Source organism: Petaurus breviceps, unplaced genomic scaffold, assembly GCF_028583685.1.
Source record: "Petaurus breviceps papuanus isolate PSGF00001 unplaced genomic scaffold, PetGlider_PUasm1.0 126, whole genome shotgun sequence".
Taxonomy (NCBI): domain Eukaryota; kingdom Metazoa; phylum Chordata; class Mammalia; order Diprotodontia; family Petauridae; genus Petaurus; species Petaurus breviceps.
In genome coordinates this window covers 65,442,263-65,460,147 of record NW_027185655.1, presented here as the reverse complement: position 1 = coordinate 65,460,147, position 17,885 = coordinate 65,442,263, and the positions used below count along the sequence as shown (strand labels likewise).

At 38.8% G+C, this 17,885-nt stretch overlaps 1 protein-coding gene across 2 annotated transcripts in view; it reads right to left on the bottom strand.

Annotated features, from left to right (window-relative positions):
- Window positions 1-17,885, bottom strand: part of ASB5 (ankyrin repeat and SOCS box containing 5) — a 77,735-nt gene that overhangs the window by 23,484 nt on the left and 36,366 nt on the right. The window contains exons 1-2 of one of the 2 annotated variants that reach the window (XM_069096667.1): window positions 17,289-17,629; window positions 35-114 (exon numbers count right to left, since the gene is read on the bottom strand). In XM_069096667.1, coding sequence (XP_068952768.1) covers window positions 35-114; window positions 17,289-17,418 — 210 coding nt within the window. In that variant the 5' untranslated portion in view covers window positions 17,419-17,629. Of the gene's footprint in view, window positions 1-34; window positions 115-17,288; window positions 17,630-17,885 lie in introns of those variants that run through there. The other variant, XM_069096658.1, reaches the window with a different exon arrangement.

Below are 17,885 nucleotides of genomic sequence, written 5' to 3'. Positions count from 1 at the left end.
GGGATCTGTTTTAAGGATTCATGTCATCTCTTACCTGGGATAGTAAAGTCTTCAAAGCAAGAAGACGGCCTTGACTTGCTGCTTCATGAAGTGGTGAGCGATCTGCCCAAGAACCTACCAAAAAACACCAGCAAACAAAAATCAATGAGTAAAATTAATCCCTGTTACTCCATTGTTCCCAATGAAGGATAGATTTAGGGGGCAACAAAGTGCCCAAAACATCTTTGTTAGTTATATATAACTTTACATATAACTATAAATATATATGTTATAATTTCCTGCATAAGTTCCCAAAAAAAGAAGGATATGCCAGGACCAGACCTGTTCTGCTAGGCCAAGATTCCCCAGAGTGAGATCATTTTGCTGAAGAATTTCTTGGTTGTTCAGAATTAGTGATTTATGTGGGTGAAGAGTACTTCCCTACAACATTTGGTACTGGTTAAAAAATAGAAAAGCAGGTCAATAGAACAGACTAGATGAAAAAGAATCATAAAAAATGAAATTCAATAACCCATTGTTCAATAAACCTTAAAATATAGATTACCCAGAGGAAAAATTACCCAGGGAAAAACAACTGCTGGGAAAAATGGAAATCATTTTGGCAGTAATTAGCGCTTAGAGCAACATCTTACAACATATCTTACAATAAATTCAAAATGGATATATGACTATATCGCCAATTCACTACCGATAGCAGCTGCTATGCATATGCAGATGTATTTTCAGGATTGATTTGCAAAATATAACAAACTCTCTTCCTCAAAGATGAAACCAAGATATTTATTCAGATACCAGAAAATCAACTCCACCATGGTAACAAAGAAGTTTATACACATCATCAATCAGGGGAGCGCCAACATCCGCAAACCTTCCCTATGATAGGTCTCCCCACATACAAGCTTCCCTAGACAAAATTCCTCCCTCTCTCACTTACTCTAGCTGCTCTTTCTCAGCTCTGTCTCACTCTCTCTTCCTGCTCTACCCTTCCTGCTCCAACTGATTGACAAAATCCTTCCACCATGGGCTCCATGCAAGTTGTGGGCTGAACCAGAGCTCAAAGCAGGTTATATGAGCCTATTAAGGGGACAGGGAAGATCTTCAAATTCCCTTAACATTACAATGGCCAGAACATTAAAGATCATACCAAAAAAAAGGAGAAGTAGATAATATATTTTTCACAGTTGTGGGTAAGGGGCAAATTTTTAACCAAACAAGAGATTGAGGCATTTGCAAAATATAAAACAATTTGAATTGCAAGAAATTGAAAAGCTTCTTTTGCAAGAATAAAATTAATGCAACTAGAACAAGAAGGGAAGTCAAATGGGGGGGGGGGAAATCTTTGTATTAAATGTCTCTGAAAGGATCTGGTAGCCAAATATATAAACAACTAATAGAAATATGCTAAGACCAAAAACCATTAACCAAGAGATAAGTGGGCAAAGGAAAAGAATATTTCTTAAAACACAATTGCAAATTATTAACAATCCAATGAAAAAATACTCCAAAGCATTAATGATAAAAGAAATATAAGTTAAAACAATCCCTCAAATTTCACTTTATACACAAATTGGCAGGTGACAAAAGCTGGTAATAATTAAATGTTGGAAGGGCCATAGAAAGACAGGTATACTACTACTCTGTTCATTGATCCAACCACTCTGGGTAGCAAATAATAATCATGCAAAAGAAAGGACATACTCTTGGACCCAAAGACTCCATTCTTAGACATGTTACCCCAAAGAAATCAATGACAAAAAGGCCCCCCAAAACACTAAAATACTTAGAAATGTACTTTTGTGGTAGCAAAGAAATGGAAACAAATTAGATGCCCATAGTGCACAGACAAGAGTTACACAAGATTAAGAAGACATATGACATTATTTACAGCAATGGAAAGGGCCCATATCAATGAGATGATTCATACATTGAAATAAAAAAAACTCAAAGCATCTGTATCTAATAACATCACCATTTTATAGTGTGATGTTGCTTTGCTCTCCTTTTGGCTCCATAAAATCATGTTTCTTTATGGAATTTCTGACTGGTTTAAACCCCAGAGAATCATTGACTTGTGAGCCACCACAGACCAAAAAAAAAAAGATTCGGAAAAGACAATTCATAAGGGAATCATAAATTTAAATCTGGAAGGGACCTCAGAGTCTATGGAGTCCAATCCCTTCATTTTATAGTTAAAGAGCTGATATGTGGAGAAGTCTTGTGACTCTGGTAGGGAGACAAAGCTACAGTAGCAGCCTGTCCCTGAGAAAACTGCCCTGTGAGCAGTTTTATAACTAACCTCTCTTTTCCCCCTAAAAAGTTTGACACAGGCCTCTGTACCCAAGCATTAATATGTGGTACATGGCATCCATAAAGCAGGATTGCAAGAGGAAAGGAAATGATCTCCATTCTCTAGTTGGAAAGTTTAGAACAGGGCTTCTTAACCTGGGGTCCAACAGACCCACGGATACAATTCAGACAGCCCATGAACTTGTGCTGGAAAAAAAATAACATCTTTATTTTCACTAATTTAGCATTTCCTTCAATTATTTTAAAACATCCTGATAAGGAGTCCACAGGCCCCTTTTTACAGACTGTAAAAAAAGGGTTCATGACAGAAAAGGGGTCAACAACCCCTGCTTTCAAAGGTTTCCTCCTAACAGACTTCTCTTAAGTAAGCTGTCCTACCTATTGTGGCAAACTCAGGCTCAGGGGTCCATAACATAGATTAAAAAAAAATATCATGACATTTTAGCATTAACAGACCACATCCTAGATTGGGAAAATGCACAACTAAGGAAACAAGGGGATCTAAAGCATTGCCAGAGCGGGACTTCTCCATAAAAAACATGACATTTTAATTTCTACTCACTTCATGGCTTGACTCTTAACCAACTGTTCCCACCACTTCCTTCTTATTAGCTTTTGCTTTATCACAGTAACAACTGCTTAAGTAGCAGCAGCAGCTGTAGGATAAAGCTTGGGTAAAACTAAGCTGATACCTATTTGGGGGAAGATTATTATTTTTATCCTTAAAAGGTCATTGCACACAGAGTAGTAATAGGAAGGATGCCAACAGCTGGTTCCCTTCCTAACTAGGGCCCCAGAAAAAAGTGGCTGACCTTCTTGCTACTACTGCTTGAGGAACAGCACACATTGGCAATGCTTGCCCACTTGAATTATCTCCAAGAGTGTTATTACAGTTTATGGCATTAGTTTTGGGGAGGAGGGGAATGCATGCTTCACAGTCCTTTTGCTGAAGAAAACTGGGACCTTCTGGGCACCAACAGGCCCTATGACATTTGTGGTGTGGACTGTAGCAACGATGTATTTGAAACAATATCTCTTGGGTTTCTCTTTGCTTTCGAAATACCGGATCAGAAACACCAGGCTGAGTGATTTTCTTGAGGTACCCCCCGCTTTTTCTTTAGAAAGTCAGTCTTGTATAATTAATAAAGTGATAAACTTGGGAGTCAGGAAAACCTGGGTTCAAATTCCATGTGAGATACTTTATGGCTGTGTGACCCTGAACAAGTCACTTAACTTCTATGGGCCTCAGTTTCCACGTCTGTAAAATGAAGGACGTTGACTGTGATGATCTCTAAGGCTCTCTGCAATTCTAAATGTATGATCATATAGAAATTAGTTATTTCTATTTAGTTTAAAGAAATTAAGACAACTTTCAAAAATCCCCCCATTCCAGTCTGAATCACCTCTATCAAAATTCCTTAGACTTCTGTGGAACTGAGTTACTACTGAAGGGCAATTTTCATAATCATTTCAAAGTCTGATGAGGTCACCAGCCAATTAGGACAACGTGTATTCATGAATTCCTGTCTTTCTGCACAGTCTCACAGACTCAAACATGGCTTCTCTTACCTTCTGTATTCTCCAGAGTTTTTCTTAAAAAAAAAAAAGTTTTATTTTCCCACATGTCTAAAATTTTGCAACTGTGTGACACTGTACAAAATAATTTGGCTACAATCACTTCAGGGCTTGAAATAAATTAATAAAGCCAGAAATGTTGCTTGGATAAGGGATGACTCAAGAAAATTTCAAAGCAATATAGAAGAAATTAAGCTTATTTTTGTAACAAAAAGTTCACATGAAATAAGTATTTTTATACTCATATAATTTGATATTTAAGGACAACTAGGTGGTTCAGTGGATATAATTCTGGGACTGGAGTTACAAAGACTCATCTTTGTGAGTTCAAATCCAGATTCAAGACACTTATTAACTGTGTGACCCTGGGCAAGTCACTTAACTGTTTGCCTCAGTTTCTTCATCTGTAAAATGAGCTGGGGAAGGAAGGGCAAACCACTTCAGTTTCTTTACTAAGAAAACTCCAAATGGGGTCACAAAGAGTCAGACGCAACTGAAACAACTGAACAACAACAGCAAATTTTATATTTTAAACATGAAAATATCATCAGCCAAGTATATAAGTGCCTAACAAATGCCTGTTGATTGACTGATTGATAGGGAAAGGGCAGGTAAACTAGTAGAAGGGAGACAAGAGAGATAGGAGGTGGCATGTGCTGGATGGGTCAAACCAGAACTTTCTATTGGACTGTGTTGGTGACAGCCCAGGTCCCCATAGCCATCATTGAAGTAACAACCCTGCTGGCACTCTGACTTAGCAACTGAAGCCCTCATCCCCTCTCTCTACTTCTAAGTAAGTCACATCTATGGAAAACCTGGAAAAGAAAGTTGTTGCCATCAAAATCCCCAGTACTGTCAAACAGTTCAACATTGGTCAGTTTTACCAATGGAAATGACACTAAGGAAGATGCATTTGCCACGTGCCTTCCTGCTTCCTGCTAAGGACCATTGGATCGTTCTGTCTGACTTGAAGCTGAAACCTTCCATATGCCATGGCCCTCCATTACAATGTGAGCTCCTTCAGAGCAGGGACTGTCTGTCTGACTTTCTTTGTATTCCCAACACAGTGCAGAGCTTCACACATTATACATACTGGCCAGATGCTTTTTCATACCTTCGTTCCCAGGAAATGTCTACTCACGTCATACAGAACAGTGGGATTCCATGGAACATAGTTTGGGAAATGCTAGTGTAAAGGAAGGACTCTGAGGTCTTAGAGGTATGTGTCTGTTTCCTAGGTGATAGGGGCTTATCTCAATTCAAAAGCAGGGGATTTATTTTATCTTTTCTTCTTTGTACTCCCTACCTTAGCTGTCCTGACAAAAAAGCTCTATATAAAATAAAGGTGAGCTGTGTGTTACTGTTCTTTGGAATACTATGCAGTATTGATGAACAGTCAGTTTGTCTACTCAGTTATTTCCTATATGTGGACCAAAATAAAAACCAAGGGGTAGGCAGTTCAGTAATTTACTGAATTCCTGTGGGTTTCTCTTGGCAACATTTCTTATTTCACTTCCCCTTAAGTAAAACTTTATTTTTCAAACAGTAATTTTCAGTAAGGACAGCAATCATCTATTTTGTGCCAGGACGGGGATTGAGATTTATAGAGAAAATCAGAAACATGGAGAGTGTTGGCCCCTAAGACTTCCAGGGATGTGCTGCCTCTGGCTTACGAAGGTTTACTTTAGTTGCCAAGTCAGAATCACACAGCTGATTGTTAAATTTTCAGTGTGATCATTTATACCTCAGAAATCAGCAAATGCAACAAATTTGGGTGTGATCTATCATTTTGTTAATTTGTCTAGACTTAAGGAAAGTGATGGAGAAAATGTCAATAATGCGAATGAACCTTAAAACTGTGCTGTTTGTACCAGCATACCACTCCTGTGTTTGTGTGTGTGTGTGTGTGTGTATGTGTATGTGTGTGTGTAACTCTTAGGTGTGAAGTCATAGATCTTTTCATGAATTCAAATAATAAATGATCTTCCTTATAGGGCTGTGGCAAGGATAACGTAGATAAAAAAATATTTTTGGTACTTTACTCCTGAGGCACATTCTAAGTGTGTGTCACTTATTTAACTCACAGTAATTTAAGGTAATGGACTGGGAGTCAGGAAGATCTGAGTTCAAATCCCACCTCAGACACTTAATAGCTGTGTGACCCTGGGCAAGTCACTTAATCTGTTTACCTCAGTTTCCTCATCTTTAAAATGAGCTAGAGAAAGGAAATGGCAAAGTACTCTAGTATCTCTGCCAAGAAAATCCCAAATAGGGTGACAAAGAGTCCAACATTACTGATACCACTAAACAACAACATTTAAGTGGCAGATTAAGTTCTTTTTTTTTTTAAGCAATCAAGGTTAAGTAACTTGCTCAAGGTTACACGGCCAGTTATTTTTGTGTGGGTGCTGAGTATCTGAGGCCGGAACCGATCCCAGGTCTCCTGACATTGGGGCTGACACTCTTACTCACTGCGCCACCTGGCCACCCCTAAGCAATTGGGGTCAAGTAACTTGCTTAAGGTTACACAGCCAGTTATTTTGTGTGGGTGTTAAGTATCTGAGCCCAGAACCAATCCCAGGTTTCCCTACTCTGGGGCCAGGCTCTTACTCACTGAGCCACCTGGCCACCCTGGCAGATTAAGTTCTTAATCAGTCGATAAGCATTTATTAAGCACCAACTATATGCCAGGCATTGCACCAAATGCTGATCAGCATTAGTGGAGAGGATTTCTACACACCCAGGAAGTCACACACAAAAAATAAACAAATCCCTTTAAGTAACTGCTTTTATCATCATTATTATTTTAGATACATTTCTGACAAATGAGAGAGAGCAAAAAAAGCTCTTCATTAACCATTAATTAGCTAAGGAATGGAACTCATGAGAAATCACCTTGTTGTAGTATTCTGGTTAACCAAGGGTTACTCTTACTAGCTTTTGTGGGTACAATGCTTTCTTTTTAGTGCAAAATCTCCCTATTGGGTAGTAAGTGTTTTGTATATCAGTAAATATTTCATGACTGATGGGATTATTTTAGACCCACATGCTAAAAAGGAAAAAATATTAAAAATAATTTTTAAAAATAACCATTGTGATATAAATTCTATTTTTGAGAGCTACTGTGGTTAATTTTCACTCTCCAAAGGAAGATGGTCTATGAAAAATAAAGGAATTTGGTAAGTAATATGAAAATGATTCATAAGCACCTGCCTCTTGTGTATACAAATTGATTGCAATGAGAAAATTTCAAATGACATATTAATTATCTTTTTTTGAGAGTGTTTCTTTTATTTAAGAAAAAATTAAAGCACAGAAACTGGCACATCAGTTTTCATCAAAAAATAAAGCCTGTTTATAGTGAAAATTATATTAAATTACAGAATAATATGTTGATGCTAAGTCCCTGGAAATTTGTTTGCATGACAGTTGAGCACTGAAAAAAAAAAAAAGCTAACTTGCCTAACTTGCCTAGGGCCACACAACTAATGTGTGTGTAAGGGCTTCACAAAGGCAGAGTTTACTGGTCAGTACTCTGTTCATTACTCCATGCTGCTTCTAGTAAATCACTGCAAAACCACCAAGTCCAATCACCAAATATTCATTAAATGCTTGCTATGTAAAAGACATTGTGCTTAATAAGTAATAACTTAAATAATTAATTCTAAAGTATTCCTCCTAATGAAAATGCATATTGTAATTATAGCATTTGTTAGGGCTCGTGTTTTCCTTCCGTTGTCAAGACTGAAGCAATTTAATTATCTGTAAACTAGGGCTAAAGGATAAATAGTGCATAGCATCATTCTATACCATTTGTGTAACTGTATCTTCTGTTGATGCTACCCAGTGTTGCAGCTAATCAGCTATAGTCCTGAAAAAAAAAATGATAAAGGAGAAGTACCAGGAGAAATGTTGATTTTCCCAAATATTCCTCCAGGGACTATTGTGAAGATCTGAAAATGACAGTAGGTCTAGCCATGATATTTGTAGGGAAGAGGTCCCTGACATTCATCTCAGCCAGCCCTCATCTCTTGTTTCTCTTGTCAGTCAAAAAGACTGGGTTTGATTTCTCCACAATATCAGTGTGGTCTGCAGGCACAAGATAAGAAATTGAAAGGGGGAAGAGGGGAACTTACAGAACAATTATTAAAGGGGGCACAAGCAAATATTTGAATTCATTCTTCACACTATTACCAAATTTTTTCACAAGATGCCTGCCTCACAACTTGATTTGAATTCTCCCTCTCCAAAACTCAGGGTTGCTCTATGGGTACATAATCCTGCGTTTGGAATTAGATCTGTGAGCGGCTTTCCATTGTCAGGGGTGGTTAGAGAACTGGATATAGCAATAATGAGAACAACAACAAAAGCATGTTGAACTGAATGGGTAGAAGAGAGTATTTCCATAAACCTGAAGTGACATAAGGCTTCGAGAGAATGGGCACGCTTGCCAGAGAGAATTACGAGCCCCAAGGAACCGAGTCAAACCAGTACCAGGTGGCATAGCCCATAATTCTGTGGTTCTGTGGGATACTCTCAGTACTCCAGAGGCAGTTAGGTGGGGCAGTGGATAGACAAAACGGTGAAGGGCCTTAAGTCAGGAAGACTTGGGTTCAATCTGGCCTCACAGACTAGCTGCATGACCCTGAATGACACTTAACCTCTACATGCCTTGCCTCAGTTTCTTCAACAGTAAAATAGGGATAATAATAGCAGGATTATGTGAGGATAAAATGAGATAATATATGCTTTTTCTCCTCTTTTCCCAACTACTTCCCTATATTCTCAGAGATAGATGACACATTCCCAGGGACATAGCTAGGTTGGTGGAAGTGAGGAGAGGGATCTTAAAATATAAATAACAAAACAGCATTTATTGACCACCCAAAGTATTTTCTGCACTCAGATAAATAAATTAATTGCATAAAGTCAGCAAGTGATTTTTGAATCTTTTAAAGGCTTATTGGCATCAGCTACTCAATGTTATTTAACACCAAAGAGTACAAAGCCATATAAATCTAATAGATGAATAAATTATAGTGTATCTATTATATGTATTTGTATACACACATGCATACTAAATTACTGAAGAAAAAAATCCTTGACATTTTCTCTTTGTTTCCAGCTCTCCTTGCTACACTCTAAATATTCCTGCCTTCATACGTACTTCCCTGTTATCCATCAGAAAAAAAAAGTCTGTCATTAACATGTGAGAATCAAATGATGTTCCATCCCATTCCAAGTTCTATTTTGTACCTTGGCCCTCCCTTCTCCCCTCCAAGAACACCCAAACATAGCATCTAGTGGGTTCTGTTCAACCTTGTACAGCACCAAGTCTGTAATTACTTTCAATTCTAATAGGCTTCATGCTATAAGGGTGCTCTGATTTGTCCAAGACATACCTCAGATGCACTATGAACCTGTAAAATAATCAAACGGTTTCAAAATTCCATTTTACCTTCACCAGGTGAAGATTACTGGATTCTGCTTCCTAAATGTAATATCAAAGATTCCAAAGGAACAGTCTCCCCCACACCTCCTCCTCCCCCAACTTAACTTGATAACAGGAAACTTTAAATTTTATCCATTTAGGATAAATGACTCAAAATGGAGTAATTTTAACAAATAACGGCTGTTTTCAAAATGCTAATCGAGCCCCTACTGTTCTGGTCTCTCTTGAAACTACATAGGAGGTAATTCTGACTATATTTAGAAACAACACTGGTTCCAGGCCATCTGGTATATAATTTACGGGGAACAGCACTCTGCACTGTTCTGTAAACATTACCTTTCTAGAATAAAAACATCCACATGAATAGAAATCATTTTTACCAGGGTTCAGGCCATACCTAAATCTCCATCTCCCCATGGCACTTCAAGCCAGCCACTAGTTAGGTAAATCCGACTCATATCACTTTATGAAAATAAAAACCCCTTGTCGTTTGCTAGTCAGGTTCCGTCATTCTGTTAAGGAGACAGGCGCTCAATTTAATATAACCTTTCACCTCATAAACTGTTGGTTGGAAAGAAAAAAAAAACAACCCTCTGAATGAATACACTACATTTGAAAACATATTGGCTATCCTTTTTTCTTTTTTTTAAATTATGCCTGATGATTAATAGTTTTACAGAGTAACTCTATATTCATATATATATATATATGTGTGTGTGTGTATACATGTATATTATATATGTAATTGAATTCTCTCTTTATAAACTGTTAGAATTTATTCATAACTTGGTTCTTCCCACAGAAGCAAGATAGAGAAAAATATGGGGTTTACCCCAGGCAGGGCAATCATTTCTTATGCAGAACAGAATCTGTCACATCCACTTAGCTCTTGTTTTCTCACAGGAAAAGGGATAACACTTGTCTCACTAAGGGCTTTAGAGGGATTTGTGTATCCAGGGTAAATGATCACTTTTCAGGTATGTAAGTAGCAGCTAGATGGTGGAGTAGATAGTGCTGTAATTGGAGTCATGAAGACCTGAATTCAAATCCTCTCTCAGATACTTAACTAGTTATATGATCATGGGCAAGTCAATTAGCCTCAATTTTTTTCAGTTGTAAAAATGGGGATAATAATATCTGTGAGGATCAAATAAGATTTTATTTATACATATACATGTATGTATGGGTGTGCATACATATATGTATATACACAATGTGTTTTAAGTATCAAATCATACATAAAAAATACATATGTATATAGAAAGTATTGTAAATACCAAACCTTCAAGTATTACACAAAAGTTAGCTATTATTATATGTTGTGGTAAGGATTTTTTCTGTGTATATGAGTTGAACTTGATGGGCACAGAGGTCTTTCTAACTTTAGAATTCTGGGATTTTGGGATATGGTTGAAACAATGCCTAGCCAAACCAATATTTCAATCATCATCATGTTCCCACAGAGCTGTGACGTTTCTCAGTCTGGATTAGTTGATTTAATTGGTTTGAACACAGTGCTAATGAGCTTGCCTTTGGGTGACAGGCTGTCCCCCTTCTTGGTCCAGGTGACTGACTGGCTTCTTTCCATGGATAAGCTATGTCCTTGACACTGAGACCATCTTGTAAATGCAGGTCAGGTGAGCATTTGGGAGGATCATTTGAATCTATCATAATCAACTAGAAAAGCAAGTCTAAAAGCTTACGTTTTACAGATCACATGCTATGCCTGGTAAGACAGCAGTATATGTATGTATGCATATATGTATGTATATGCACACATGTGAACATACATATACAGTATAGCACCTTACTACATGTCATATATCTGTTTCCTAGGGTCAGAGGACTTGGGTTCAGCCTCTGATGTCTATTCTCTATGTGACCTTGGGCAAGTCACTTAATTGCCCTCATCTGTAAAATGAGGGATGGGACAAGGCAGCCTCTGAAGTTTTTTCCTGCTATGATCCTCTACCAAAGCCTGACTTCAGTTATCATTGTGGCCAGGAGGAGACCACATAACAGCAGAGCTTGAGCTCTGGCAAGTACTACTCCTTTGAATAGTCTTTGATGATTGATGGGCCCAGGAATGGGCAGTATGTCTATTGCCTAAGGGCCAGCCTAGATTATTTCTCAGAGGCTCATCATTATGAAATTCATTACTTGGCTTATGAATTTTTTTTGACACAACTCATCATCCTGACCAACTGCCACCAACCAGCAGATGAAGGCCAAGAGCCCTAGGAATGGCAGCAGCCTCCAGACCACTGGTCATGCTTTCAGCCCAGCTATCCCAGTCATCATTGAGGGGAGCAGATGCAGAGGATGGGCCAGCCACCTCCACCAACTGCCACATGTCAACCCAGCTAAAGCAGTAGGGCACCCTGATGGAGAGACTGGAGCCAGCAAGTACCAGGCAAGTCAAACCCATTCCATTACTTTGACCCTGATGAAGACCCCCAGGACCCTGATCCCAAGAGTCTTGGGAACAGCACTGCTTCCAGCTCAATGCTCTCAGCTATCACTCTAGAGAAGTAAGCCTGAGGAGGGGAAGCCTGGCAACTGCTCCTCCCTGGTCTACAGCCACAACTACTAAAGACCCCAGTAAAGAAAGTTCCTAACACCAAAGACCTGGCACTGGCAAATGGTTCAGCATCAGGAACTTGAGATCATTTTATCAGGGGAAATGACAATGATGACGGGGCATCAATCTTTGCTTTGTCATTGCACCCTAATCAATTAAAGATGTCTGTACTACCATTCATATACAAAGACGCTGCCGACACCCTACCATTAGAAAGTTTTGTGCATGGTGTTATTTTCAAAAAGACCAGAGGCAGAATATCAATTCGTGGAACTCTTCCAGGAAGCTGAGTCACGGAGTGGGTAAACTATTTGGTCAAGGTCACACCACTGGAAAACCTCGGAAGGAGGATTTGAGCCTGAGTCTTACTGACTCCAGATTGAAAACTCTTTCCGCCATGCTACATACTGCTGTTTAAAAAAGTCATCCTGGTCGGGACAAATTCATCACCTCTATTGGGAATGAATACCTGCAGTCCATCAACTGGCCTATTACCAAAATAGGCTGGTGCATGATTACTTATCACTTATACAGCAGGATTACAGGAGCATTTTTGGTGGTTGTTTTTTCAATTCATTACAAACCTCAAACTTACCCAGTTTCAAAACCTAGATTCCATTTTTCCCTAAGGCAGACCTAGGAGTTTAATTATGTGGGCAACTGTCCCTGAAATTCCAGATTGCAGACTGTCCCAAGTCCTAAAAACCCTACAGAAAAATAATATTTGATATCTGTTCTCTCATTCCACCTTCCCAAAATTCAGTTTGCTTCATATGTTCAACCGGAATCTGCCTTGGAGGAAAAGGGAATGGTGAGAACTGAGCCAGCATCCTTAAAGAACTGGGTGATTGAGCCAGGCTAAGATAGACCTCTCCCCACTACTGTTGCTGCTGATATAAGCATATACCTGCTTCCTCCGGATTATTTTCACAGTGATATTGCTTCAAATGTGAATCCATGGATTTTGGGGTGTTGGAAATGCCATTGGGATTTGTATAGATTTGAAAGGAGATCCAACTGTAATCAATGCCTTGTTTTTCTGACCCTCTATTTGCCACTCTAAGCCTTACTTATCTAACTAGTTAAAGGCATTGCCCTTGAAGAGAACAAATGGCATGTAATAGTTTGCTCTGTTTCATTTAAAAGAAAAGAATCAGATAAAGTAAGAAACTGTGACTTTCCACAGGGATATTCAAGACAAAGGGAGCAGTACCTGCAAAGACCCTCACCAGAAAACAGCATGAAATCTGAGAGAAATAGGCAAACTGTAAATCCTCCATTATGGAGAGCTGAAATACACAGCTAAGTCCAACGTTAATTTTAACGAAAATATCACTCACTCCCCCCCCCCGCCCCAGTCTTTGATTCTCTAAGAAAAATTGGCTTCTATCTGCTTTACAGAGATACATTTCCTCTTACTTTTGTTTTACATAATCTTTGGTAGAGATTAATTTGGGCAAGAGAAATTGTTATATCTACAGCCAATGGTTTTCAAAGTGTGATCTCTGGACTCTCTAGAGGGTCTCAAACATCCTTTCAGGGGGGGGGGCCCTTGAATTTCAAAACTATTTTCCAAATAATAAGACATTATATGGTGACTAAAATATTCATCCTTTTTCCAATTATGTATCAGGCCAAATTTTCTTCATAAACTGCAACCAAAAAAAATAGCACAACAGATTGAAAACAGCAGATAGGAGAATCCAGCTATATTCTATTAAGCCAGACATTAAAGAGATTTGCAAAAAAAATGTTTTAAAATGCTATTTTTCTCACTGTTTTTTAAGTTATATGAAATGGATTTGTTATTTTTAAATGAATTAATTTTTAAAATATCAGTTTTAATTTCTAATAAGGTAAAGACATATAACTTACATAAACAAAAATTTTTAGGGTCCTCAATCATTTTAAGGGTGTAAAAGGATCCTCTGACCAAAATTTGGGGATCCCTTGCTATAGATTGATGCTCAAATCTTTATCTCTAGCCCTGATCTCTCTCCCAAGCTGGAAATACTTCCAGCTGCCAGTTGGCTATGTTTACCTGTATGTTCAACTGTCCTCCCAAATTCAAAACATCCAAATCAAATTCATCATCATTACCTTTCTCATCAAATTTCTCTTCCTCCTGTCTTCCCTAGTACTTATCAATGGTACTACCATTCATTACCCTAGGCACCACCCAGGGTCAAAAATGAGAAATCAAAAATAGCAAAATGTTATGATATACCGAAGTTCTGATTTTCAAGGTGTTGTCATTCATTGTTAGACTTTTACAGTCATTATCCTCACTAAAAGCCCTAGGACAGGGATTCTTAATCTTTTTTTGTGTCATAGATACCTTTGTCAGCTTTACAAAGTCTGTAGACTCCTCATTAGAATAATATTTTTAAATCTATGGAAATGCTAAGTTTCCATTAGAGGTTAGTGAAAATAAAGACCTATCTTTTTTTCCCCCATTCAAGTTCACAGACTATCAGGTTAAGTAATAATCCTTAATTCTGAAGGGCAGAGGAAATTCAAATATTATTATACCATTTTGCAGAAGAGAAAAAATCATTTTACAGAAATTTAGTAATTTGCTCAAGATCACAGAGCTAGTGAGTGTCAGAAATAGGGCTAGAGGTCAGGTTCTCTCATCCCTTGGGGCTCTGGTCTTTCCATTACACCATACTTTTCTTTTGCAATTGTCACCATCCAAGTCCAGACCTTTTTTATTCTCATGCCTAGTATACTTCAATCTCTTTCTGATCTCCCTGTGTCTAGCCCTACTCCCTGCTTCCTTGCAATCCATGCCACAATGGTAATGGTAAAATACCAAGAGGTTCATTCGTTTTTGACTTCGTTTTGACTGTTACTTTCCTACTCTGTGTTTCATGGTTCTCCATTGCCAAAAATATAAAGCTCAAGTCCTCTCAACATAAAATTCAAAATCCGCTACAATTTGGATTTTGCTCACTGTCTATATGAAACTTATTGCCAAATTAAACAAGAGTTTTTGTGCTTCCCGCACCCTTGTTCATGCTGGTTCCTCTACCTGGAATACCTCCTTTACTTGTTAAAATTCAAACATTCTTCAAGAACTTACTCAAATGATCCCTCCTCCTTGAAGCCCTTCCTGAATTCCTCAGAAAGAGATCTCATAGGCAACTAAGTGGAGAAGTGCATAGTGCACTATCAGGAAGATGGGGGAAAACCTGAGTTCAAATCCAACATCAAACACTTCCTAGCTCAATGACCCTGAGCAAATCATTTAATCTTATCTTCTGTTTCCTCAACTATAAAATGGGGATATAATAACACTGTACTTCACCAGGTTATTATGAAGATCAAATGAGATAATATTTGTAACCACAATAAATGCTTATTCCTTTTCCCTTCCCCCAATATCTCTTTTTTGGGGGGAAAACACAATTAATATATATCTTTGTCCTCTACTAGATTATAAACCCCTTAAAAGGATTCCTATATTTAAAAAAAATATCTCCCATCTTCTAGTAAACAGTGCTTTGAATTGATCATTAACTATCTATAGAATGAGTGTAGAAAAAAAAATGGATCACCTCCTAAAAAATAATGGATAGATGACTGTATTTTGCAGAGTTTTAATAGTTTTCTACAACATGATGTCATGTATATATTGACAATTTCAAAATAATGCTGGCATTTTTGATCGGTCTTTTCCAACAAATGGATATCTGGTCTTAGAGACATTATTTTATTATTACTTTAGTTATATGATTATTAACAATAATGAAAAACCCTTTCTAAATACAAAATGTAATAGTTCTCCAAAAATTTTGTAGCAACTATTTTTAGTATGCCTCTTGTTCAAGAAAGGCTGAACAAATATTATGTATATATGTATTTGTATATAAACACATGTATATGCGTATGAATATGTACAAACACGCGCATATAATCTTTCTTTTACACTGCCTTTATTTGTAATCTAACAGGATCCCCTCCCCCCAGAATCTGTGTCATTTCTTTCTTCACTCACTTTATTATTTTATTTTCCCCCATGGAAAATTACATGTTATTTCTGTGATTTGCTTGTATCTATCAATTACTGAGCTGAATGCTTGTATTTTTTCCTCTTGCTTTCTTTTAACTTTAAATGGCTTCCCTTACGTTAGTTTACCTGATTTCTTTCTGTAATCATCAAAGTAGGAGGTAAGGAAATGGAAAAGGAAAAGAACCAAAAAAACATAACTACCATTATCAGAAACTCATTACCAGAAGGCTGCTTATTGAGTGATGCATTGAGGGAGAACCCACATCAATGAAATCAGGGCATCTTTAAGAACCTGAATGAAGTGAGCTAGTCTTTGCCAACCAATGTTATAAGCACATACTTTGTGCCTGGACAAAACATGTTATTCAGAAAGGAGGGCCTAGGCTCACCTCAAGCCCTGCCCCTCATATATACTAGCAGTGTGATCCTGGGCAAGTCAAATGACTTGCCCAAACCTCTGTAGCATCTCTTTAGCAAGTAACATTCTAAGACTAGAATTTGAAAGAAATCAGTGCTGTGTATGAGGGCAGGGGATTTATATGCCCAGAATTCCCTAGGCAAATCATGTGTCCAGAACCCCCAAAGGTAAATAATACTCCATGTTGATTAAAAACAACAAAGACATTGCTGTTCTGTAATCCCTTACAATAATCTTAAATATAAACTGTTACATGGGGTTTCAAAACTTTGTGTAATTATTGTTTAATTTGTTTGAATAGTTTACCATTTCCCATTTAGGCCTTTTTCAAATATTCCACTGTTTTCTCCTGAAATAGATAACACTCCATAATGGTCTTTGTTTTTTGAAAATAGCAGTCTCACTGAAATCTTATTTCCCTAATTTGTTCAGTAGTCTTTATTCATCACTTACATTTTTTTTTTCCTGTTTAGAACTTCTCATCTGTGTGGGAAAACAATTGCAGAAATAATTATGACTTCTTTTCCTCCCTGGGTGCAAATTACATTGACCCCCTTTGGGCTGTTTACATTGTTTTGCTTGCAAATCCACTGGGCCTTGCTGAAGGAAGGAAGAATACTTTGCTCTCCTTGCCCCTGGTTCAGGGTCACCCAGAAACAGAAAGATGAACAGCCGGAATGCATAGAATTTGCCACAGCAATCAATAATATGCACCCCCACAAAGAGGAGGGTCAGTCAGCTGGATGCATCTTCCAGGTTGAGTGCAAAACAAGAAAAACAAAATAAAACCAAACCATCCTAGCCTTCCTGCCCCGAGCCTACGTTTATGTTTCCGAGCCTGCATTCCCGAAAGCATCCCCAGCTCAGGGTGAGCATTTCTGCAAAATTGAGGGGACGTGGTCGGGGCCCCAGGAGATGGTGAAAGAGCTGCGCTACTAACCTTGACTGGTCAGAAGACCCCAGCTAGCCTTTCGCTTGGAAGGGCACTGCTCCCCGCTCTCTAGCCTTCTCTTGGGGAGCATCTGCGGAGCGCCGCTCCCGCACCCAGGGGTCTGGATGCCTGCGGACATTCTGGGGCTCCCGGTCCTTCCAGCTGCGCTCGGGGCGCAAGGAGCCCCGGCCGCGGGATATCGAGGGAACGTGTTCCCCCTCCCCTTCCTTCCCCTCCCGGTATGTTGGTTGCACAAAAGAGCCTGTGTGCTTACACCACGCAAAGGCCACGGTACAGAACGAGGTCCAGGACCACTTCGGGGCGGGCTAGTGGGTGCGGGACGGGGGATGGGCAGCAAGCATTGCACCAGCTTCGGCTATTTTTAAAAGCAGGGACTCAGCTGAGTCTCGGCGGGAGAAGGGTTGAACCACTGACACGAGATGGATTTTCTTGGGGGGGGGAGGGGAGAGTTGAGGGAAGGAGGAAGGGAAAGAAGAGGCAGAAAGAGGGCAGAAAGCTGGCCCCCAAGGCAGGAAGAACCGGGGTCAAGTGTGATGCGCATTAGCCAAGGACAGTTCTGGGCAAGCCATTCCCCCTTCTCAATGT